At 44.0% G+C, this 24,850-nt stretch overlaps 1 protein-coding gene across 4 annotated transcripts in view; it reads left to right on the top strand.

Annotated features, from left to right (window-relative positions):
• The window catches only part of ETS1 (ETS proto-oncogene 1, transcription factor), a 127,846-nt gene that overhangs the window by 57,931 nt on the left and 45,065 nt on the right, over nt 1-24,850 (top strand). For 2 of the 4 annotated variants that reach the window (XM_025357390.1, XM_025357388.1), the window contains exon 1: nt 5,789-6,675. The exons of 1 other annotated variant lie outside the window; for it this stretch is intronic. In XM_025357390.1, coding sequence (XP_025213175.1) covers nt 6,594-6,675 — 82 coding nt within the window. In that variant the 5' untranslated portion in view covers nt 5,789-6,593. Of the gene's footprint in view, nt 1-5,788; nt 6,676-24,850 lie in introns of those variants that run through there. One more of the 4 variants, XM_025357389.1, reaches the window with a different exon arrangement.

Here is a 24,850-nt window from a genome sequence, read left to right as displayed (position 1 = left end):
ATAATGACTGAACCTCAGTTGCTGCCTTTAAAGACTGTAGGAGACTGACACGCATATTCAAATACGTACTAGGAGTGTGCTCTTGAGCTGAGCAGAAAAGTGGCAACTTGCAGGGGTGGGGTGACAGCTTCTGTGAGGGAAATTCTTTGTGTACAGCAAATGTACATGTGAGAAAAAGACTGAGAAACACACTCTGTGTTCTGCCTAGATTGTCAGCTTGACCTTCTCTTGCGTCTTCTGTGACCTCCGGAGATCCTTTCACCTCCATTCTATCCCAGATCCTTTGCATGTCTTCCAGCATGAGGACCTCCCATTTATCTGTTTTCTGTAGTTCCATGACTGTTGGCCATGCAGGACAATTAATTAAAGTACGGGATACTTTACTAGGTCTTAACTGCATTTTGAAATCTTGGGGACTGAAGTCCCAGAATGACAAGAACATAAAATCACTGTGTCTCTACCTCTTCATCTCCTCTCCTTCTCTGTCCTCGACTTCCCCTTCCATTGTTCTCAGAGGACTTCCCTTCCACTACTTCCTCCTGTACCACTGTCCCTTTTCCTTTCAGGGCCATTTCTCCTTTTTGTGCTCCACTCATCTCTGCTTCTTGATCTCTAGGGTGGTAAATGTTAGTCTTTTGGGGGCAATTGATTTGGCATTTTAAATGAAAGTAGTGGGGAGAGGGGAAAAGATTCCACAGTGAAATTGTCTTAATGTAAGATTCAAACCACAACTGCAGAGAACATCTGTTCTGAAGTTTGATGTTGTCTTTGTAACCCAAGAGAAAAGCAGAGTAAGATCAGAGGAAGGCCTTAGCCTTCCGCCAGGATGAAACCACCTGCAGCCTTGGACCGTGGGTGAAATCCTCTAGCCCTGGGATGCAGAGCTTCTAGGAGACTGACTGTCCTCTTCTGTCATATTATTAAAGGACGTTGGTCCTCTTGCCATCTGTGCTATTGCCATTATCCCTCTACCTCCTTAAGAGTCCAGTTCAGGACAATTTAAATTGGAGTCCCAATTACATGATCCCCAAAGGCTCACAGAGTAACCTGCATTCTGCATTCACAGCAATCCCAGGCAACATGCTCAGTCTGCTTCAGGAAGGCACACAACACTGGGTGTGGATGAAACCTCAGAACCCTCTAACCTTGGGCAGCTCCTTGCCTCTTCCTGTCTGAGCCATGTTTGATTCGCTGCAAGAGGAATACGTGTCTAAACTGCTGGATTTTAAAATGTCGCTTGGTCTGTGGATTAGGCCAATCCATTCCACATTGTTGGGGCTGCAGATGCAGTTGAATGGTTCATAATTATAGTCTAAAGAAACTGCAGACAGCAATAGAGCCAACCCAGGCCCTTTCTCTCCTGATAGCCCATGCCAAGCTGTCTCCCACAGGGAACCATAGTATGGTTATCCTGCAATGTACTTGCCCAGAGACAATACATCCAGTGTAGAGAAAAAGTTGGATTTCTAGAAATTGAGTCTGCTCATCTATCTGCTCCTATGTCCATTGTATCCTGCCTTGTGTCTCAAGGGTGTCTGGTCCTTCTCCTGCCAAAGTGAAATGCAAAGTAAGTGCAAGGAGATGCCGGGGAGAGAACTGCTATCAGGGCATGTGGTTCTGGTACTCGCACTGACTTTTTTAGGTTGTGTGGCCCTGGAAAGAATAATTTCCTCACTCAGACTCATTTTTCTCCTCTGGTAAATAGGAGTGCTGGACTTGGAGAGCACTAATAAACTCCCATTGAGCTCTACTATGTGACGAACCCAAGACCTAAGGTTTTGTCTCCAAAGAGGCACCACAAATGTGATCTTCTTTCAAAATTTAAACTATCACTTTTCTGTGACTCAAAACAAACATAAATCTGTAGTTCTCTTCTTTGGTCAGGTAGTTCTGGAATTTCTCAAGTGAGGCTGATGCTGGGCAGGTTGCCAGTTTAAGAACTGAGGAAGGGGCTTGAAGAGATTTTTAAATTAAATGTGGTGATAGCTGTTCTATCTCTCCCTGGAGATAGTTCAAGTAAATTGAGTATCCAAGCTATTCTGCAAAGGGATGGCTGTGGAGAGACATTTAATGTGATTTCTCACATATTCTACTGTGTACTAGATCTTAATAAAAATAATCAAATACTAATTCACACCTAGACACTGTGCTAAATGCTTTGCATACATTATCTCATTTAATCATTCAAATAGCCTTCACAGGTGTGTGCTATTATTATCCCTAGTTGAAACATGGAGGAACTGAGGTTCAGGATTGTTTAAATGACTTACCTGTGGCAATTCAGCTGGTTAGTTGGTAAAGAATTTGAACCTGAGTCTTATTCCAAAGCCCACACTACTATCCTCTTTGTTTTCTTATAGAGAGCTTTCCAGGGCAAACAGGCTTCCAAGTCCTCTCCTCTCCCCCAACCCCACCCCACCCTCCCTTCTTCCCTCCTGACTGCAGCTCCTCCTACCCTCATTGTTTATTGTGCCTTCTAAACAATAGCCAATGAGTCTGTGTTCCATTCTAGGGAGAGCTAGGGGTGATTTTATTCCCTGAAACAGAAATGAGGTTGTGACACAAAAAGGTTAAGTGGCTTTGGTGAGGTCACAGAGCCAGCCTGCAGTCAGCTACAGTACCATCTGAGTCCCCTGACTTGGGTCCCTTAACCGACCCTAGGGCATTTTGGCATCCAAGTTTAATTAAGAGAGTTATTTTAATTTTCCTTCCTATCTCTAATTTTCCATTTTATTGCTGCTCGATAATGTAGATATTGAAGTGCCAGGCATTTTTCTTCCCTAGTGTGCTTTTTAATGACTAAACTTATCACATAAAAACCACTTGCCTTAGAGGTAAGCTTTCAAAGCCTGTTTCTGTGTATGACAGAGACTGTTGCCTTTTCTCAGAGAAAAATGAGACCACAAATGCAGCTCAGACAGGTTGTTGTTAATTGAGGGCTTTTTTTTTTTTTTCTAAATCTTACATTTATACCAGTAAATCAACATCTGTGAGTCATAAACTGGTTCTGGATCAGCCGTTAGTGGTCTGAATGTTTTTGTACCTACCTTCAGAAAAGCATATTTTAGCTCAAAACTCAGGGATTCTTTGTTTTGTTGAAGTTCAAGACTCAGGAGTAGACAACATGCTAGGACACTTCTGGAGAGGGAAAGCCTGTCTTCCATGATTGTTTAACATTAAGTGTATATTTATATTTCTTTTTGATTGAAGTTGGGGTGGAGTTGAGGGAGGAGTATAAATAAAAAAGAAAGTATGCTTTTTACATACTCCATGTGCTTGAGAAATTCCTGTATGAAGGTGACTATTTTCTTAATATTATTGTCTAGCTCCACTCTTCTGTCTCCCAACTCCTGCAGACTTTTCTTGGCCCTTATTGACTTGAAATTCCTAGTGTAAGGCGATTCAGCACTTGGTAGGATATAATTAGCTGAAGTCTAAGGAATGCTTAAAAATACAATTCTGTTTTTTCCCCAATGCAGGAGGAACAGACTGCTGCAGTACAAGCACAAGCAAAGAAGTATTTCTTTGATTGATTTTTTTTTTTCCTGAGTGCCTTAAAAACCAGATATGGTATTGAAGTATCTTGCCCAAGTGGACGAAAGGCAAAACTTGGCTGCTGTTGTTTGGTTGGTGGGGACACTGAGGCATACATGTAACTGAATTGTTGTGAGTGTTGGGGATAGAGGTTCTGCTCTACTATGAACGGAAAAGGGCACAGCCCCTGACATTTTTTAGTTCATCTTCACAAGCCAGAGCATATCAAACTCACTTAACCATTGAATTAGGAAGCCCATAGTGACCAAAAAGCTGATAGTTCATCATTCAACACATATTTACTGAGCTCTGTAATGTCTTAGGCACTAGGCTAGGCATCTTTTTTTTAGCATATGATAACATAGACGTATCACTTAAAGCCCATATGAACATTTAGAAAAATCTACTTGTGTCCTAAAAAGAGAATGAATAAAAATTTCATTTATCAACATTGATTAGATTAATGAAGCATGACCCTTGCAGACCTGATGGGATTATTATATCTCAAATATGTAAAAAATATTTTAACATGACCTTATTAGTGCTCTTCATCCAAATCTAGGGTTAGATGCATAACTTCTGATGGCATAAATATTCATAATTAATATCATCTGCATGTAACTTTCCTGGCAGCCTGTGGTGGCGCCTGGCTCTCTCTCCAACCTCCTGCTTTACGCAACCCCATTCCTTTATTTGAACATTCACACATTTTGTTTCTGTGCTTCAGGACTGGGTTAGGAAAAGGATGATTGACTATCTGAGTTGTCACCATTGAAGAATTAGAAAGAATAATTTTCCTCATTTCTAGAGTGGAAAGTGTTTACAGTTTAATCATGGCGGGCTTTTTTTGTATCTAATTTTGGTGGATGTTAGCAGCAGTGTTTAGGCTAGTCTGGGGAAGAAAGTTGAGGAGCAGACTGGGGAAGAGAGAAAGGAGTTGCTCCGAGGAATCTGCATTTGAAAATAGAGAAGTACTCAGACTTGGATTAAAAAATGCCAACATTTTCTTAATACAACATCAACAAAACAAAATTCCCCAAAGCAACTCTAGATTTGTTCACTTCTTCTCCTGATGAATTCATAGTGAGTAAGGCAGGATTGATTCAAGAACCTTTTTTTTTTTGTGGTTCATTTGGACGTGTAAATGTACAATTCATTCATCAGCTGTTTCCCTAGGCTTTTCCCAGGACCAGAAGTGTCTGTTCTTGTCATCTGGAGGCCAGCATTGTTTTCTCATACCTTTTGGAAACACAGCTGGATTGCAACAGTCTTTGTTCTTTCAAAAATTAGGACTATCACATACAAATATTTTCCTCTGGTCACTAAGGAGGGACTTAATCTGGAGTTTAGACCAGGAGTCAGATATATTTCTGTTCCTGGCTTCCTCCCCGATTTGCTGTAGGAAACCTGCAAATTACTAAGGCTTCAAGGGCACAAAACTGGGTTTAGATGAAGGTAAGCATGTGTGTTAAAACTTACCAGAGGCAGAGGTTACAGTTGCAGTCAAATGTTGGGAGTTCAAATGTGCTTAGAAATCAGGAAACATTAAAAATAGCTTTCTCTGAGATTGCTCAGAAAGATTTATGTTAAATCTTTTTGTTAATCAAAGATGGAGCTCAATACTTGGTTCTAGCTATGTATTTAGATATACATATACTAGTTGATTTGTTAATTAGGACAAATTATCTCTATTTATCACAACCAATGTATTAGTGGCAAACCATGAATTATTCGGGTTCATTTTGTTTTATCTCAAGCGCTGGGAGTTCCCAAATGGAACAGAAACTGTGCATTGTGATTCTGTCATGGCTGCCAATGATGTACTCCAGAAATTCAAAACCACAGAGCCTCTGCATCACTTTTTTGGTGGCGGTCGTGGGAGGGTTATTAGTTTTATCTAAAAGAGGAGAGTCTCTGAAAGGAAAGACAAAGCTTTGGCCAATGGTGACATAATTACAGGGACAGAATAATTAGAAATACATTATAACTTCCCCTTCAACCCAACCACTGCTGGACGTAAATTGGAAGCTTACGGAAGCTCATGGCTGGGTTCTAGTTTGGGGTCCCGTTCTGGATGCTCCTGCCAACGCAGGGGCATTACAGAGCATTACATGGGTGGGCTCTGAAAAACTGAAGCCTCCTCCAGAAACACACGCCCTGACTCAGGACCCGGCTGGAGTCCAATACTCCTAAAGCCCTTTGAGGACACGGGCTCACGAATCCCCTGCGCCTGCCCGCACGCTCGCCTTCATCCACATGCCTCACGTCCTGTGTGTCAGTCTTTGTGAATGAATGATGTACACGCACTTGGAAAACTATGCTGCTCCAGGGAGGGGGCGGGAGCGGGTGACCAAGCCCTCAAGAATGCGTGGAGAATCAGACGGACTTTCCCGAAACGGTGGAGGCGGCCTGTGCGCCCAGCCTGCCCGCCCGCTCCCGGCCCTTCCCGCCCCTGCCTGGGCTCCGCGGCCCCGGGCTCCGGGCACTGCTCCTCCGCGGCCGCGGCCCGGCCCCGCGCTCGCCCGCCCTTCCTTTCGCTTTGGGCCGCGGGCGGCGATTGGCCGCGGAGCTCGGCCCCGCCCCCGATGCCCCGCCCTGCCCCTACGCCCCGCCCCTCGCTCCCCCCAGCGGACATCGCCGGGCCCGGGGCGCGCGGACCCAGCGGCCGAGACGCGGCACCGCGAGAAACGCCCTAAGGAGGAGGGGAGAGCGCGGGAGGGCGAGAGGGAGGGAGAGCGGCCGGGAGATCGAGAGCGAGCGAGGCAGCCGCCGGCGGAGAGGAGGGAGCGGGCGAGGGCCGGGCAGGAGGAGCGGGCGCGGCGCGGGCGAGGCTGGGACCCGAGCGCGCTCACTTCGCCGCAAAGTGCCAACTTCCCCTGGAGTGCCGGGCGCGCACCGTCCGGGCGCGGGGGAGAGAAAGGCAGCGGGAATTTGAGATTTTGGGGAAGAAAGTCGAATTTCCCCCGTCCCCTTCCCCCTGTTACTAATCCTCATTAAAAAGAAAAACAACAGTAACTGCAAACTTGCAACCATCCCGTCTGTCCCCCACTCCTGGCACCATGAAGGCGGCCGTCGATCTCAAGCCGACTCTCACCATCATCAAGACGGAAAAAGTCGATCTGGAGCTTTTCCCTTCCCCCGGTGAGTGGCGACGGCCGAGGCCCCCACCCAAGCTCTCGGCCAGAGGCCGGGGTCCCCTGAACTTCTTGCCCCTTTCGCCGTTCCCTTCTGGGCGGTGCATTTCTTCAGGAGCGGGGGATGCTGTTGGCAGCTGGATTAGGAGGACGAGGAGCAGGAGGAGGAGGACTGTTGGTGGCCCTAGACCCTTGGTTTTGGGGGTGGTATTTATTTTCACAGCTGTGTTTTTGTGAGTGGTGGGGAAAAGCTTATAGAATTTCCAGTACCCCGTTCCTGCTTTTCTTGTATTCCCAAATGAGCGAGAACCCTCTGGCCTTATTCCTTAATGTTAAGGGGAGATGGACGCTGCCTCAGAGGACATCATCCCCTGACTCCACGTCCCCGATAGAACTGAGGCTGGGTGGAGGGCCCCGGGCAGTCTAACGGGTTGGCCTTCAGGCACATTTTCAAATGAGCTCTTGCCTCCCCAAGCGTCCCTGTCACATGCCTTGCCCCTCTTTTTCTGGGTTGAGGGTGAGGAGACCGGAGGAGAATTGAAATTATCGTCTTAACTTTGAGAAACTTCCGACCCTATTCTTGTAGGTTACTTACTTTACCCGTGTTTCTTATCTGCCGTAAATTTTTCTTCTGGTACCAAAGGTCCATTGGAAGGAAAGCATCCAACACCCAAATGTGACTTTGTGTCTTTGGTACATGGTGGTGTCCACCTCTTTCTTTTATATGCATTTGAAGAAAAGAAGGATAGGAAGTATTTATTTATTTATTTTTGTCTTTGACACAAATATTGCTAAGCAACTTAAGAGAGTCTGGCCTTACAGAATTTCTGAAACAAATGTAGTTTGAGAGGGAAAGATGCTTTCTTTTAGGGTAAGGCACTGCCAGCTATCCTTAGAGATGAGTGATTTTGGAGGTGAAAGTATATAGAAAGACATAGGGAGAAGGCAGTGCACCCTGGAAAATAATTAATTGAAAGAACAGGCTCCTCTGTTGTATCTGATTATCAATAAGTTTAGTTGCTGTGCCCTGTGGTTAACACTTCTTTGCCTCTGCCATAATTTATTGCTTACTTTAACCCTTTCTTACTCTGCTTAAACTTTCAACACAACCAAACTGATGTTTTGTCATTCTGAGGTCCTTCAGAAATATTAATAAAGACATGTAAGTCATGTCCCCTCACCCTGGGCCCCCTGACATTCAGCTCCAGGACTGCTGTGCACAGAAGGCTGAGATTGTGTCTCCTCGCAAGGATGATGGTGGTGGGAGCAATGCCGAGAGCGCACCTGAAACCATGGAGGCATTTAAGGCATTTAGGCCTACAATTCAGAAATGATGTTTCTGTGATGGTTGTGTTGGGGGTTTGAGGAAGCTAGAACGAGTTCTATTTGTCACAGTTGATTCAAACCATATATAGAAGTGAAAGGATAGTTCACAACAAAGATATAAACTCAACTAATAGGTCCTTTCCTTAAGAACGACTTGTTTATATGTGTTGTTATGGGTGTTTATGGGGGAAGAGACAGATTTGGTCATCTGGGAAATATCGTGTCGATATGTCAGTCCACATACCTACAAGGGATTTTTCATCCTGGGAATGAAAAAGAACCCTTGGCAACACATGTTTCAGATCACAGTGAACAGCCGAAGCAGTTTTTTTGGTAATTTAATATTAAATATTAGAGACAATGTATATGGTGCCCTCATTTCAGTTATTGATTAAAAATAAACTCTGGGCGAGTAACTTTCTTTAGCTTTCTCTTCTGTAAAATGGGGACAATAAAGCCTAACGCTACAGTCAAAGTCCATTGCAATAAGCATACTTGCAATGACTTTCTTTTTCAAAAAAGATTTCCAAGCCACTGGTCATCTTTTATATGTGACCTTCAATACAACAAAATTTCAACTGGCCAAAGAAATTGGGCAGTCTCCTGCCATTCATTGTAAAGAGGTTTGATTTCTAGCAACAATATTTATTATCTTGGAAAAAATAAAGACAAAAACTTGAAAAAATATATAGGCTATAATCAACTTTTTTTTTGCTGGACCTTTAGTTGCTTATATGTGGACATTATACCCACACCTCAGAGAGGAAAATAGAGTCACAGAAAAGGTAAATAATTGACATAAAACTATGTGGTGAGCCAGTGGCTGAAGTATAATCAATTCATGTTTCTAACTTCGCAGTGTATCTTGCTTTGAATAATGTTGCAAGATACCTTCCAAAAGCTCAGCAAAGAAATCTCGACTGAGACTTAACTTGCAGGTGCAAAGCAAGGTTGGGAGAAACAGTGTTTCTGGCCAGGGCTGTCTGCTTTTGTTAGTGGAAGGACAAGACATTGGCTAAGTGCAGATTTGCCTTACCCATCAGACCATATAGGACATGTGTTTAAAGTTTAACTTCTCACAGCGTAGCTTTTTATCCACAGCTGTGACTTAAATATTTGTCAGAATGATTTCTTTGGGTTGCTTAGTTTCTTATGCATGGAGACAGCTAGTGTGGGATCTTATCTGGCTTAAATGATTAAACCAGAATTTTCTCCCCACCCCGTCCCAAATTCATGAGTTCCAGAGAGAGGCAGTAAGGAAGTAGGGTGTCCAAACAGGAGCCACAAGACCTGGATTATTTGTCTTCCTGGCTAGGACCTGACCAACAACCTTTATGTACTTTTATTCTATTTTGAGACTTCACAGGAGTTTGACAGTGTTAAGTACTAAATTAACATATACTCTGAAATAACATTAGAATTGACTTTTCCTTGCAAGTGTAAGAGTAAGGTGGGATATGCTGTTTGATGGCAACAGTGTGATTGCAAGGATCGTAAATAGCTTAAAAACAAACATAGCCATTGGGTTCACTCCTGGTTCTCTCCCGGTGGAGCCTGCTGCGAAGGGACCAGGTGCCAAAGCCAACACATTCCCAAGGCACTTAATTTTTCCTTTCCTTCAGCACTCTGCTCTACCTTCTTGGTGAGGTGAGCTTAATGTCCAGATAAGAGCAGGAGCTCTAATCTGGATACTTGCTGTTTTATAAGAATAAAAGGATGAGCCTCTGGCCCCACCCGCCCTCAGCAGAGGGTGTACATCCATCGGGAACATGCATTATACTTAGAGATAGGAAGAAGCTTTGTCCTTGCTCAGCTTGGTCGGTCTTTGTTTCTTCATCAGTGTAGACAAGAAAGAAGGGCAGAGCTGCCCAGTCTATTAGATCACTCGCTCACTGTGCTCCCAGATCCCCGCCGACCATACTCCATTAGTGACTAAAGAGCTCCGCGCGGTTCAGAGCAGAGACTCTGGAGCCTGCCTGTCTGGATTTGAATCTCAGCTCGCCACTTAGTAGCTGTGTGACTTGGGACAAATGACTTAATCTCTCTGTGCTCCAGCTTCTGCCTCTATAAAATGAGTGTAATCATTCTACTTCGTAGGATGAATATGAGGATTAAATCTATGAATATGTGCAAAATCTTAAAACACTGCCTGATCCATAATAAATCCTATTTAACAGTTGACTACAAAACAAGTCAACAAAAAATGATCCTGATCAGTGTAGAATTTTCAGAGGCCCTTGAATGTTTGTTAGGAGATAAGGTGGCTGTGTTATGCACCTCCTGATAATCTATTATTTGAGAGGGAATGAAGAGTAACGTTAAGGAGGGCCTTTTCACCTGCTTGGCTGAGATCTCATGCCCGTGAAACTTCATTCTGTTCTCCAGGAAGCAAACAGTTAGAGGTAACTTTCAGAGAGTGTCTCGGAGTCCAGACTCTCACAGTTAGAGGCATAGGGGTTTGCCAGTTACTTTGGGTGATGGATATTGTCATTGTTACCTCAGAGCAGGGAGGCTACCAAGTCTAGAGGCAAGGGGAACATTTGCAGGGTTGATAGAAAAGTCAACTTTTCAATTATGCAGGGCTGAGAAATGCATCATGTCCAGTTATTATAAAGCATCTTCTATTTTATTTATTTATTTGGTTGGCAGAGCCTGCATTCCTGGCATTTTTGGTTGGTTTGTGTTGCTGTTTTTTTGTCTGTGTAACTTTTTTTTTTTTTTCTCTTAAAGAGGCCAGACCACCCTGTAGGAACATCGCTTCCCTCTAGGAGACAAACCAGCCCGTGGTCAACCTCCCAGAGCCCAGGTCACTCTGGGGTCCATCAAATCTCTGCAAAACTGGGAGCTGGTTAGTGTAGGTCAGGATTTTTTGGGAGAGTCTCCCTGTTTCAGAATACAGCGGATAACTCTACAATGGCTACAATGACAGTATAATTACAGTTGTCTCTCTGGTTTGTGTAATGAATAATCCACGGCTGTGGTGGAATTCCATGAGCTTGCGTTGAAGGTGGTAGGTTCTTGTCATTCAAAAGTTGTTGGGATATTTCTGAAGCACACATCGAGCCTGCATTGTGTGCTGGGCACAGTCAGATAAAAGAGCACTTTTATGCTTCACACTTACTCTGAGGTGTGGTGGAAATATTATTTTCTCCATTTTTCAGATGAGGAAAATGAGATTCTCAGAGATGCATTCTTGGCCTAAGGCCACACTCTGGAAATTTAGAAACTGATGAGACGTTGTAGGCATTTGATACCTAAAATTTTGAGTTATTCTCAAAAACTCTGGAAATTAGAACACGGGCAGGTGAGAAGGCAATGCTGGTCGGTGCTTTGGGGGTTCAGGAGGTACAGTGGCTCCCTGGTATCCCTGCAAGACCCCCCTGAGCTGGATCAGGTGGCCTCATTGTTAGCCCAGTGCTTTGTATGGCTCAGGGAAAAGGTCCATCCTGTGGGCTGTCCCAAGGCCTGGCAGTCCAGATGTGTTGCTTTAGAACGATGTTTAAAAGTTCCAGCAGTGCTTACCTCAGAATGAGAGGCAGCGAACCAGGGTTCTCGTTTTGGCAACGTCTTCCAGATGGCCTTGGCTCCCTCCCAGGTGGGAAGGTGATTGTGTTCATCTCCAAGGTCAGTCCTTCACTGAGCCTCCAGATTCTGCCCATTTCATCTCCTTCATCACTGATGTTGCTGTGCATTGACTCTCTCATAAGCAGGATGATGAGACATAGCTTGGCAAACTAGTTCGTTTTCTTCAGGCAGTTAAAATTTAATTTTCCTGCTTGCAGAGAGGCCATAGGCAGTTGCGTTTGCTGCCTGTGCCTCAAATAAATTTTGTTTCCCCCCCTAAAATTTAGTTTTTTCAAAAAGCCCGTTCCATGTGTCAGGGCACATGGTCTGGAGTTGTCCTGGCACAAGGAAGGAAGGACAGCCCCAGGTGTCTACCCACAGGCCTGCCAGCTGTCCCAGCCCATGGCTCACAGACAGGCACACTCCCCTGCCACTGGTCTAAGGTTAAGGCATTGGTTTCTTTATTACTGCATTATGGAGAGCATGTTCCCGAATAGTTAGTATGCTTGGGCCCGCACTGTCACCGCAGAGAGGAATTTGTGTGTGAACAGCATCATCTCCATGTTTTTATTTAGCTGCTCCTTAATGAAAACCTTGGCTCCGTTTTCCTGCTCACGGGGAACCTCGAATAGCATTTGCCTCTATGTTTGCAGTGTTCTAGGTCTATCCTTCGCTCACAGCTGTTAAGCTGTTCTTAACTCAGGGTTAGGAATGTCACGGGTATTCCCAAATCTATCATTTTTACTTGTCATGTGTCTGTAGCTACTTTCTGCTTTTTTTTTCTTTGTTTCTGTTGAGTTGATGATATCTTTTTCAAAACTTCAGTGGATGTTTTCCAAATTGCATAAACAGGCTATTTCTACTTGGCTGCTTTTCTGAAGCCTTGGCCTATCTGCATCCCCTTTTCCTTCTCATTGTATAGTTTATAATCTCCATGCAGACACAGAAAGACATAGGTCTGTAGGGTGGATTGTGGTAGGTCTGGTTTCATTGGCAGAGAGCCATGCTTACAGACATGCTCAAAATATTGCTATTCAAGCCGTAAATATTTTATTGATCACTTGGCCAACTCTGTCATATTTCCCAGGTGCTTTCCAGTGTCTACTGCTCGGGTGCAAGCCTGTCACTTGACACTTCAAATGTGGCTTATTACTGCCCCTTCCACTTTTCTCAATTGTTCTTTCTTGTAGCATTTAGTACTGTCTCTAAGAGTTGTAAAATATTGACCCAGATAGTGCTTTTAGACCCAAAGTAGCATTAGAAATGTTAAGGCTGTTGGACTTCATATCATAATGGTGTAGAGACAGGGAAACCATATAATTTACCACCCAAGCTGGGATACCTTTGAGAGTGTAAAGGGGCACTATTCATAACTGCATCAGAATGATAGACATTGACTGGGGCTCTCCCCACAGATGAGGGTCACCCGCGTTAGACCCTAAATTTGGTCAATCGTACTTTCTAGAATATCTTCTCTCAATTGCTAATTTTAGGGTTTAGACCATCTAAGTAAGCTAATAGGGCACGATTGAGAGTTTGAAGCCCTTTAAGTTTAGTATGTTTTCCCCCCAACCATGAATTATATTTTAAATTTGTTTCTCAGCATCTGAGAAACCCAAATCAATCTCAAACAAGTTCACTTCAAGCATTCGAAACCTCTTGGTAGCTTTGGGTAGCTGTGATAAGCCATTGATTTTTGCTTTGCAAGGTTCTGTGGAGAAACTGTAAACTCTGCATGTAGCGTGTGTGTGTGTGTGTGTGTGTGTGTGTGTGACAGAGAGATAAAATGAACTTTGAAGTAGAGGGACGTGTCTTCATTACACAAGTGAAGACAATTACGATTTTTATTTTGTTTTGTTTAAATGTTTATTGAACGTGAGAAATTTTACTTTGGGCTAAAAAGGGGCAAAAAAAAAATGTTGTGTTTTCTTTTTGTACCATTAAAGTGGGCAAAAACAAAAGCAAAAATAAAAAACAAGCCCTCAATTCTTTAGAAGGGGAGGAAGGCAACGGTGGATTCAATTGCAAAATTCTTTTTGAATTAAAAAAAGACAAGAATAAGAATGAGGACAGGAAAAGAGTAAGAAAGTATGAAAGAATGAATGAAAGGAAATTGTAAAACTAAAAATGAACAACTTTAAGTGATAGTACATAGATTTTTGGAAGAGCCTGCATCTGGGCCAAACATTACACCTGGTTAGGAATTCCAGGCTCAGGTGGTCCCATGGACAGTTTTGGGTCTGTTGTGTCTACTCCTTGCCTGTGGTCATTTCTGAATGCTTTAAATCCCTCATGGGTAGATGGGTGGTCAGGACAACTCAGATGAAGTCTTCCCTGGGTTCCAGGTGCTTCCATGGCAAAAAATTCTGGAGGACCAGTGTTTACATTTATGAAAATATGTGTGGATCAATGATTGTATTTTCTGTGTCTGTTAAGCTCTCTCTTGCAACAGTGGTAAGTTAGTTTCATAGGTCAGCTTCATGGGAAACAGGGGCACTTCTGAAGCATTTGAAGGAGGTGTAAGAACAGGGAAAGAATTATTTTCCATATAGAGAGCAGCGTGGGAAGAGTGCTGCAAGTTTGGAATGAAAGAGATGCTTAGATAAACATGAAGGAAAAAAATTTACTTGTAGAAAGGGATGAAGGAAGGAAGTAGGAGGCCAGGACCCAAACAGCGTTTTGAACCTCAGGATGAATTTTGCCTTTGAAAGTAGGGATATTTAAGGGCAGAATAGAGTTATTGGGTAAGCTTATGAGATAGGTAATTTTTTTTTTTTGGTTACTTTCCCTCCCACTCACACTGTTGTTAAAACCTCTGTATCAGTTTATCAGAATAAGCGTTAAACCTCAGAGAAGATGACAAAATTGATCAGGTACGTATTTTCAAGGTACAAATGGAAAATAACCTCAGTCAGGCACAGGAATCTTCTAAGCCTGGTGAGAGTTTGTAGATACGGGTTTTTTGAAGTATTTAGGGTCTCCCACTATGTGTCAGGTATTATACCTGTTCTCTATGAATGACTTTTTTGTGTGCAATTAGAGTTGTGTGATATATTTAGAATTGGGTGATGCATTAATATCATTCATGTTCAAACTAAGAATGTGTTGTTGAGTCTGATTTTCTTTCAATTTTTTGTAGAAATGAGGTCCCGCTGTGTTGCCCAGGCTGGTCTTAAACTCCTGGCCTCAAACAATCTTTCCACCTTGGCCTCCTCAAGTGTTGGGATTACAGGCATGAACCACTGCCCCCGCCCAAGTCTGACTTTTGAAATACCCTTTAGGAAACTTATCACAGGAAATTTTCAGTGGAAGAGTTTCCATGTGACTGACTTTTATACTTCTAGTACCTACACATTTTTCCTATTTGATATCTGTGGCCAAAAATTTAAGTTAATTCCATACCTTATGCACCAGTTGTCTGACATCATTAAGATATGAAATAAATGCACAGAATGCAATGAAGAATCACAGATTATCATATTTGTTCCTTACCAGTAGGAATAAATATTGTGTATGAAATAAGCAGTGTCCACTCTGTGGGGAGAATGTGGGCTGGAGAGCCGGGAATGTTGGTCTCCAGTCACAACTCTGCATCGGTGTCTGTCTGTGTGACCTTAGGCAAGTCATTGCATTTTTATGCACCTTATTTTCTTCATCAGTCAAATAAATTCATTGCAATGATGACCTCTTAGATTTCTCCTAACACTGACATCCTATGACTTTAGGTAACATTTAAAACAGCCAAGGATTGGAGGGTGCGTAGACTGCCATTCAAGAGGTAGGCAACATGGGGATTTGCATCCGAATCCCCAAATTCTGTTAATAACAACTTAATCATTGAGGAATTTTGGGTGCTTTGGTAAAGGGCTACTTCCACAGAGAAACAGAGATGTTAGAAAGTGTTGCCAGCCTAGCTCACCATTGGGGAAATGGAGGCATGTTGTCTCAGGTAGAACTGAACCAAGAATCATGCCTTCCTCGTGGTCTTCCTTTCAGCTTCCCTTTTCCATGAGCCCTTGCTGCAGTTGCAGCTGAAGGCAGCTCCAGTGCGGGTTCTCACCTGGAGGAGGGAGATGGAAGTCCAGGGTTCAGTAGGTGAAGCAGCCCGTCCAGCTGCTTCTGCAGGGCCGAGCCTGTGGGCTGAGTGATGAGCTTCTTTCATCCAATCTGTGTCTTCTTGATAGACTGCTCTGGTCAGAAACAGTCCCTCCTGCCTGGGGAATGCATTCTGCTGTTAGCCATGGCAGCGCCTCTCCTGACAGACCCAGTGAGTCAGGGCCCCGGCCTGCTGTTTGCCCAGAGGGAAGGGCCAGGCCTGCGTGCTTTGGGTGCCCACAGAATGGTGTCTGGGTGGCCACAGGCTGACCCTGCAGTGGGCACAGGCTGCTTGGCAGAGCTGGAGGCGGACAAGAAACCACCTGCCTTGGCTTCCCCAGCCACCCCGGAAGCTACAAATGTACACTGGGGTGTGGCGGCGGTGCAAGAGCGGTGCCCGCACATGGGTGTTATCTGAAGTCTCATCTGATTGATGTTATTTCTACATTTTGAGAAAGGTCTGTCACAGTTACCCTTCTCTTTCCAAAGCAGGGACCTAAGTTCAGCCTGCCAGTTTTTGGGGAAAAACAAAGAAAACGATCATTGATGACAGTGTGGAGTTTATCTACTGGTGCTTGTGTAAGCATTTCTCATCTCCACCCATCTTTTCTTTTTTCCTCCTGTTCTGTTTATTTTCTAATAGTTATTGGGTGCGAACGTTGTGCCAGTATCCTCATTATTTTGCCCCAATGGTGAAGCATTATTATTGCCATTTCATAGATGAAGCAACCGAGATTAAACGACTTGCCCAAGGTTGCAAAGCTGCTGAATGGAGGAGTTTAGATTCAAACCCACCTGTAGCTAACTTGAAATTTCCATGTCTGTTTTCAGAATTCTCAGAAATATTTGGGTGTTTGTGGAATTTGGGAGAAATACTAAGGTCCGTTTGTGCATATTGTTTGCTAGTTCATCTTAATTACTTGGCTATATCTGGTAGCATTTTACAGTTTGCCATGTGACTTCACCACATTTGAGCTCATGGTAATCCTTAGAGCTACCAATATTTTACAAATAAGGAAAGTGTAGTGCACCAATGCCAAGTTACCCTCCCAAGGTTCCAGGGCAAATAAGCAGAGAGTTAGAACGTGAAGCTCCAGTCAGTTTCTCCAAATCCCCTGACATTTGAGTTCAGCCACATGCATTTCTTTGATTAGATGAGTATCTAGTACATTCACTTAAATATAATAATAACGTTAATAATCAATGTTAGCTTGAGATCAAAGTGTCAACAAGGCATTCTCTTCTCTTTTGGTGGAGGTAGATTTCACCCACATACTTTATGTATCTGTAACAAGTCCCACATAGCTGACTGATTATTAAGCTTTGAGCAGGTAGCACTGGTCACTATGCACAAGTAACTAGGATTACTGAGCTTTGAGCAGGTTGAAGAGATCACTATGACATAGGCTCTGGAAAGTTTGTACAGATATGCATGATGCCAAAGCACTGGCAAAATTGTTGGGAGGCTGGCAAGTTAGTTCCTTCTCAAGGAAAAAAAAATGTGAACGATCCCATAGATTACTAGCCAGACATGCAGTTTCCCTTTGGAGAAGGTTGACTTTGGACTTTGAGAAATAGAATTTTTTTTCTTTTGATCTAAAGAGATTTGAAAAGAATAGAGGTCCATTTTTTGTTTACCTATTCTGAACTATAAGGCACATTGCTTTGTTCTTCTGTGCCTCGGTTTACCCCTTTTAGTGAAGGAGTCTATTTTAATCAGTGAGAGCTTCAGGTAACTGGAGGAATGCTTCAGGAAAAAAAAATGAAAAAATCATTGAATCTTAAGCTGCATGTTATGGAAAAGAACCGTACCAAGGAGGCATACAGAAATTAATGTCATCTTAGATGAACAATTTTTTCACCCTGCTAGTTTCCATTTGGGACATAGGGTATTTGCTGTGGCACCATGTATAGACACTCAGAGCTTAGCAGAGTTATATCAGATGATCTCCCTAAAACAATGTGTTGTTCCTTACCAAAAAATGTAAGCCCCTCTGGCCGGACCTTATTTTGGTCATTATGGGAGCCAGAGCATGCCAAGGTGAAATGACAGGTTTTTGATCTGGGAAGTATTCTTTTGGCTGCTGGTGTTTCCTGGGGAGTGGGTGTAAACCTTAAGTAGCCAGTAGTGACCTTGGGTACCTCTGGATTACTAGGGAAGAGGAGGTGGGGATGGGAAGTTGGGGGGTACACCTGATTATAGCAAGAATGAAGATAATAGTTTGAAGTTGGCTGTTTTAAATCTGGGCACTAACTTCAATGCCTGCCAGGAAAATGTTATCTTGTAAAGCAAATCCCAGTGAGGTCACGAAGTGTGTCTCCTCCTCAAATTGGGGTTCAGCACTATGACTTGGTGCCTCCATGTAACAATAGTTTTGGGTTAGGCCTAAGGGGTCCTTGGTCTTAGCTTTGCCTGGTTTGAATATTTTTTTCTGCTGTTAACTGGGCAGGGTGGTCATCTTATTACCTTCTGTTGTCTGATGGGAGAATCAGGATACCCAGGTCTGGCTTTACTGTAAGCCACCAGATATGGACACATGTCTGTGTTATCTTTGTATTCTTCTCCAAGAAGGATGCTCCTAGTGAGTGAGCTGCCTTTCTTTGAGAGAGAGTGGGAAAGTTAATGAGTTCCCATTTAGAAAGTACTCTGGAGTCTTTGGTGATTCAAGGAGTGTTATTAAATTAGTGGGAGATATGATACGGAGTGGGGATGCTAAATACATATGAGCTCCCCAAGGGTGAGTCGTGTGTGTGTGTACAGGAAATGCATCCTTGATTTCATATAAGATCAAGAGTTCAGTCTTACACCTCCCTTGCCTCCTAATGGAAACCAAACATTCTTCAAAACTGCTGGATGCTTGCTTTTCTTTACATAATGCAGTTCAGTTGGATGAGTGAGAGAAGTGAAGCTAATATTTAGAGAGTACCTACTATGTGTCAGATACTTGGCAATGTGCTTTACAGAAATACATCATCACATTCTTTAAACAACCCCTTGAGGTTGATACCTTAATTCCCATTTTGTAGATAAGAAATTGAGTCCAGAATTAAGTTCAGATAATTTGCCCAAAGCCATAGAGTTTTCAAGTCATAAATTTGATCTGAGACCTTTCTAGTTACCAAGGCCTACCTACTTAGACAGAATCCACTGGAGGGAAAACTTTCTAACATTTTTCTAAGAGGTCTTGATTCTTGGCACATTTTTCTGTGTGATGTGTTCTCTGTCAGGCTTGTCATGATCAGGGGTAGGAAGAATGCACTCATTCCACTTATACATATCTACCATTGGGATGTATTAGTAGTGGAAAACTAAAAAACAAAAACAAAACATTTCGCATGATTTCCATGGTGCATTTTCAAATCCAAAGTGGACTCATGAAAGGTGGCTAGCCAGATTTACTAAACTTGTGTACAGAATTGGTGCTTTGGCCCCCACTTTCCACATTGGACAATTGAGGAACGAACTGAGAGCTCCACCCTGGCTTGAGAATTCTCCAGGGAGGGGATGTTCAGAGGCACAAGCCTAGGACGTGAAGCTACTTGATGCAAGAGGGACGTTTGTAGAAAAGTAAACACACACACAGAATGAATCAGCGTCTCCATGGTGGACCCGATGTTAACCTCTGATTCAACTGGAGATTTTTAAAAATAAGGAATCTATTTCCGGATTTCTGAAGGTCTGTCTTGCAGGGAGCTTTGTGGCTTTTCCATGCCTTCCACCCATCCTCTTCTGTAATGGATGGTCTGATGAAAGAACTTTGAAATTTCAGGCTGACTGCAAAGTCTCCAAAGGATCTGGGGTGCTGGGTGAACCAAACAGCGATTTAGTTTTTTTAATGAGATTGGGCCCTGGGTGACTTACTGCTGGTTTCTCCTGGCTTTGATCAAAATATCCGCCTAGTGGCATGGTGCAGGCAGAGAGTGATGAGCAAAGATGATGCAAGTCTTCAGTTGCCCCCAACTGACTCGTTTTGTAAGAAAATATTTTCAGTGTTTTTATGGGCAAGCAAGTCCTAAGGAAGTAATACTTGAATTTCCAAAAGCTGGTGCAGAATACACACTAGGCTTTGCCTACACAAGCTAGTCACAAATCTCTTTATGAATCTTCTCTAAATTCCTGTTTTGAGGAGCCTAAATGAAATTCACCTTATTTAGTAATTGGTTCTTGGTTCTTATATTTGTCAGGTGGATTTATTTATGCCACAGGCATCTTACCATGATCTTACCACACAGAGTTTAGATAAACTCTCTCTTTCTCTTTGGGTACGTGAGCCCTCTAAGACAAAGGAGAGATATTTACATTTAGAGTGCTTTATAGTAAGTAATTGAGTCCCTGAATCACACAGCCTCACTTTCATTACATTGGTTATAATGATATTCCTCACTGGAAGCAGCACCATGTCCTTTGAAAGAGCAGAGTTTTGAGGTAAGACAGCCCTGGGTTTGAATTCAGGCTTGATCTTTACTAATTTTTCCTTAGACAAATTATTTAACTTCTGTAAACCTTTCCTTTCTGATCCTTACAAAGGAGATACTAATAAAGAGCTTTCAGGGCTGTTGTTAGGATTAGAGATAATTCCTGTGAAATACTTTTATACTTTTTCATTGCCACAGGGGCTCAATAAACCATTATCTTGTAGGTCACCAAATTCTGTACAAAACTTCATTGCTGCTGTCGCTGTTATTACTTCAGCGGTTGTTAAAACTGTGGTTACTGTTAACCTGGTTACAGAAAATTTTCCACTTGACACCTCCATCACCAAGTGGGCCAGAGCCGTCCCTGTGGCCAGTTCAATTATTTTCAAATGCCTCTCATGCATTTTTACCAAACATGAGTTAGGGCTTGAGTTATGATTCCAACTCTAAAGCATTATTTTTAGACACTGCCCTTGCCAGTTCAACAAGGCAACTTTTTGGAATTGACGTTATCAGGATTTAAAATTATTTTAATTGCTGAAGTACTGTCCTCTTTGCCCTGCAGTCCTTTCTTTTCTGGGAGGTGACCTAGCCATTCAAGGTTTAAGAGAAAAACTCTATACCTGATAATCCAGCCAGGCAGGATTCGAACTCCTGTTCACTCAGGTGTCACTTCCTGAGCCAGGCTGCCGCTGGAAGGTCCAGGTCAGTGAATTCATTTGGCAGCTCCCTGAAGATAATAAGATTCAAGACAGAAAAAGCCCACCGACCTTTCCTTCTTCGCCACAGCTGTACCTCATGGGCCCAGAAAATGGCCATCCCAGTTCTAGCAGGCGTCCCCTAAGGAAGATGTCTGCAGGAACCGTGCACCTCTGGGTATGCTGGTTGCTGATTGCAGTGGTTGATTTATAGCCAGAATCTGGCACCTAGAAAAGGGGATCCTGCGTCTTTAAACAGCTGTGCGCCACTGTGTGTAAATGTGCTTGCTAATCCAGTGACTAATTCAGTATATTATAAAGCAGCACTGAGCCGGCTGCCAAGGCAGGGCTGGATCCCAACTGGAGTGGTGTGTAAGGCTCAGAGAATTATGTCTTGAATTCTGCCACACCATCCGTCGCTGAAATCTCATCTGGTGTGTTCTCTGAACCAGAGTCAGCCCTGGCCTTCTGGTTCCTGTCTGCCCACTCTGCTCCCTCTCCCTTTCCCTCTCCCTCCCTCCGTTTATTTACTCATGGAGGGTGGAGCCCAGCCCCATCTGAGTCAGGGCCGGGGAACCAATCAGTGGTGCTCTGGGGCATTCCAGGGCCAAAATTCATGATCCCTTTTGGAAAAGAATTTCCCAAAAAGATCCCTGGCTTCACAGTATTGTGATTGCACCTTCCTCAGTTCCTGTACAGTGAGCCTTCACCGCCCCCGCACCCCACCGCCCTATCAGCTTCTCCTCTGTCTCCCCCACCAGGGACTGGAGGGGGAAAGCCCTGTTTGATGGAGACTTCTTCCCCATGAGAATCTTAAGCATGTAAGTATAAAGATGCACAAATCACTTTAAATGAGCACTCGGCAGCCTTTTCTGGGAGCATCTTTAGGGTAGGGAACTTGAGGGATTTTGTTTGTCTTCTAGAACCTGTGGCCCTTTCTCTTTTGTCCTCACATAAGTGGTCTCAGAAGTTGCAGATACCAGGTGTCTGCCTCTGGTAACGGCCCTTGCCCAGCCTCTCCCATGGTTGGTCTCCCAGTGAGTATCGTGGGGCTTCCATCTCACAAGGATTTCCAGGTGGCGGAGGTGGCTGTGGGAGATCTCATCCTCTCGGCGTCTTCCCTTTCAGTAATGCCACTATCTGCCAGGGGTGCCATCTTGGACACCTTGCCCCCTTTCTGTCCCTCACGCCCTACACCCAGGACATCTTACATGCACTCCTTCCTACCCCCTCCCCCAGTGCTTCTGGACTCGGCCAGTTCACTCAGTCTGCATTGCAAAACCTTGCGCTTCAGCCGTGATCCCAGCACTCATCGTGTGTTGTGAGCATGTAGCGATTGCTTGTGTACTTAGGTGGTGTTCGCTTCTCCCACTAGAGGGAAACTCTGCCTGAGGGATCTATGGTGCTCATCACCAAGGTGCTCATTGTTGGGCTCATAGCAGTGGGCCAGTAGCTCTTTCTCTCTCTGTCTCTTTAAAATTTACTGTTTTGTTTTTTTTTTAATTGAGATATACTTGATCCAACATAACATTTACCATCTTAAAATGTACATGTCAGTGCATTCTAGTACATTCACAATGTTGTGCAATCATCATCAGTGTCTAATTCCAGAATGTCTTCATCACCCCCAAAAGAAGCCCCATGCCCACAAGCAGTCAGTAGCTCTTTCTGAATGAAAGAATGCTGTGCAGCTAGAATGAGAGGAGGTGGGCCTGTATTCCTGATCTGGAGCCTGGAACACACACCTGGGGGAGTGCTGCATCTCCCCAATCTCAAAGGACTTTTTCAGTCCCTCCTTCCTCACCACTTAAGCCCAAGGTTTATTCTGAGGGCTCATTGGTTAGGCTCCACTGTGTAGTGAGCTAGTGTCGTCTGGACAGAGATAATGAGCGCTTTCACCAGCTGCATGCAGACAGTTCAGTCCAGGGAGCTTGGGGCTGTGGTGGCTGCAATTTCCTAATGGCTTCCTGATGAGGCAAAGCCATTTATTAGCAGCGGATGAGGGCTGCACATCCCAGTCTCTCCCTTTCCTACCTACCCAGGCAGATGGAGAGTGACTTCAGCTCCCTCCGCCTTTTGCATTGATCACTTTTTCTCTGCTCACACCCATTGGTTGGTCTCACCCATTGATCTGGAGATTGGGCCTGCCTGGCGACTTATCACCCTCTTGGGCTTGCTACTGGGAGAGGCGTCTGAGGCTGTCTGCCTCGGATCCGCGTGGGCGAGACTCTGGGGCAGCAGTAGGAACAACAGAATGCTGAAGACTGGGTGTTTGGGGCCATTAAAGAGAGGCCCATTGGGAAGGAGAGGAAAAAAATCTGTGGGACGTAGAAGAGATCACAATGAGGTGGATCTTTCCTGGAACCCTTAGGTCTCTGCCTTCCGACTGCATTTGCCTTCACAACTAGAGCTGCTTGTGTTGCTTCGGGCCATGGCCTTTCTGGGGTTCAACAAATAGCTTCATTAATTAGATAGATCAGATTCAGGGGCTAGTGCCCCTGATGTTAAGTTCTGGCTTTGTCAGTGGGGTTTGTCGTATTCCCTCAACCCTATCACCATGGCTCAGTGACCCTATTTGGAATACCAGCAGGACTAGAAGGGTGGTGGTATGAAACCTTTAAATGATATGATGCACTCTGTCTTAGGTGCTTTTTAGGTAAAGGTCCATAGCTCACTGAAGTTAACTACAGTCTTCACTCTTTCTGGATTGACAGGAATAGCACCCTCAAATTTTGGAGCCATCAGGCACCATTGTGTCATGCTATTGGAGTTGACTGTTGAAAGTTGCTTGCTTAATATCCCTGCTATGCAACAGGGATGTTTACTAGGAGGAAGCTTTTCCACCTTACAGTCTGACCTTGAGTATTCTAGACTTATAACCTGAAATAGGAGTGGATAGCATCATGGGTCTATAAAATCCCATCATGTTTATTAGACCTTTGGATGCCTCGTTCCTCTGTGATTCTTAATAACTTGGGAAGGAGTAGTGTTTATCCAGCATGATGAACCAGGACTTGATGGTAGTGAAGACATGGGAGAAAGCCTCTCCCTCCCAGTCCACTGTTGTAAGTAAACAGCAATGGTGTAGAGGAAAAAAAGATCCCGAGAGGGAGCCAGGAGTTCTAGAATTAGTAGCCATGTGACTTAAGGCAAGTTGATGTCACCTTGAGCTTCATTTTACCCACCAGTCAAAGAAAAGGTTTGAACTAGATGACGTCGAAAGCCTCTTCTAATTCCGTATTCCAGAAATAGTTTAGCACCCCTGACCAGTGGCAGAGCTTGGCTCCTCCTTCTCTCCACTTTTCATTCATTTTATAACTACGTCTGCTTGCCAGGAAAGAGAACATCCCCCCAAGGAGTTGTTAAAGTTTTATAGCAAATTCTGTAAATTCCTCTTTTTTGCTTTTTGGCCCTGGATAAGGCTTTATGCATCATATAGCTAGAGTGAGGGCAGGATAGAGGGACAGAGACAGGGAAATGTGTGAACACACCAGGAGAGGACTCGGGCTGACAGTTATTGCTCCAGGCCATAAAAAAGGCCAAAGCTGAAGAGATATAGAGACCAAAATTAAAGATTAGGTAGATCTACACAAACCTTGGGGTAGGCTCGGATGACAGGTTTAGCAGTGAGCCTAATGGTTTAGGGAGGGTAAGCATGCTGCCTTCGAAGCTTATTTCTCTAGGTCCCTCCTTTTCAGTGCAGGAAACTTGAGCTGGGTCCCCACAATTATTGCCTAAATCCCTGAAGTCTCAGGATTTCTGACTCCTCATTAGGGACATACATTTAGATTTACTGCTCTGTGTGGGGCCTGTATTCCATGAGCTGTACCACGCTGGGGCGGCACCATCAGTTTCTGGTGGGTTTAGCTGGCGTGCCGGCATTAGTTGGAGCCTGTGATAGGCGGAGGGACGGCCATCTCATGTGCTTACCAACATTCTCAGGGTGGAGATTTCTGCATCTTCTCTGATGTCAGCCTTGCTTTAGGGTAAGAATGTGCGTCTCTCTGCCTTCTCCTGACTCCTACCATGTGGTTCCCATGTGGCTCTTGTGAATTACACTGGGATGATTCAGCAGGGCCCTTA

The sequence above is a fragment of the Theropithecus gelada genome, chromosome 14 (assembly GCF_003255815.1).
Source record: "Theropithecus gelada isolate Dixy chromosome 14, Tgel_1.0, whole genome shotgun sequence".
Taxonomy (NCBI): Eukaryota; Metazoa; Chordata; class Mammalia; order Primates; family Cercopithecidae; genus Theropithecus; species Theropithecus gelada.
Note: the sequence above shows the minus strand (reverse complement) of the source record. Positions and strands in the feature narration are given on the sequence as shown.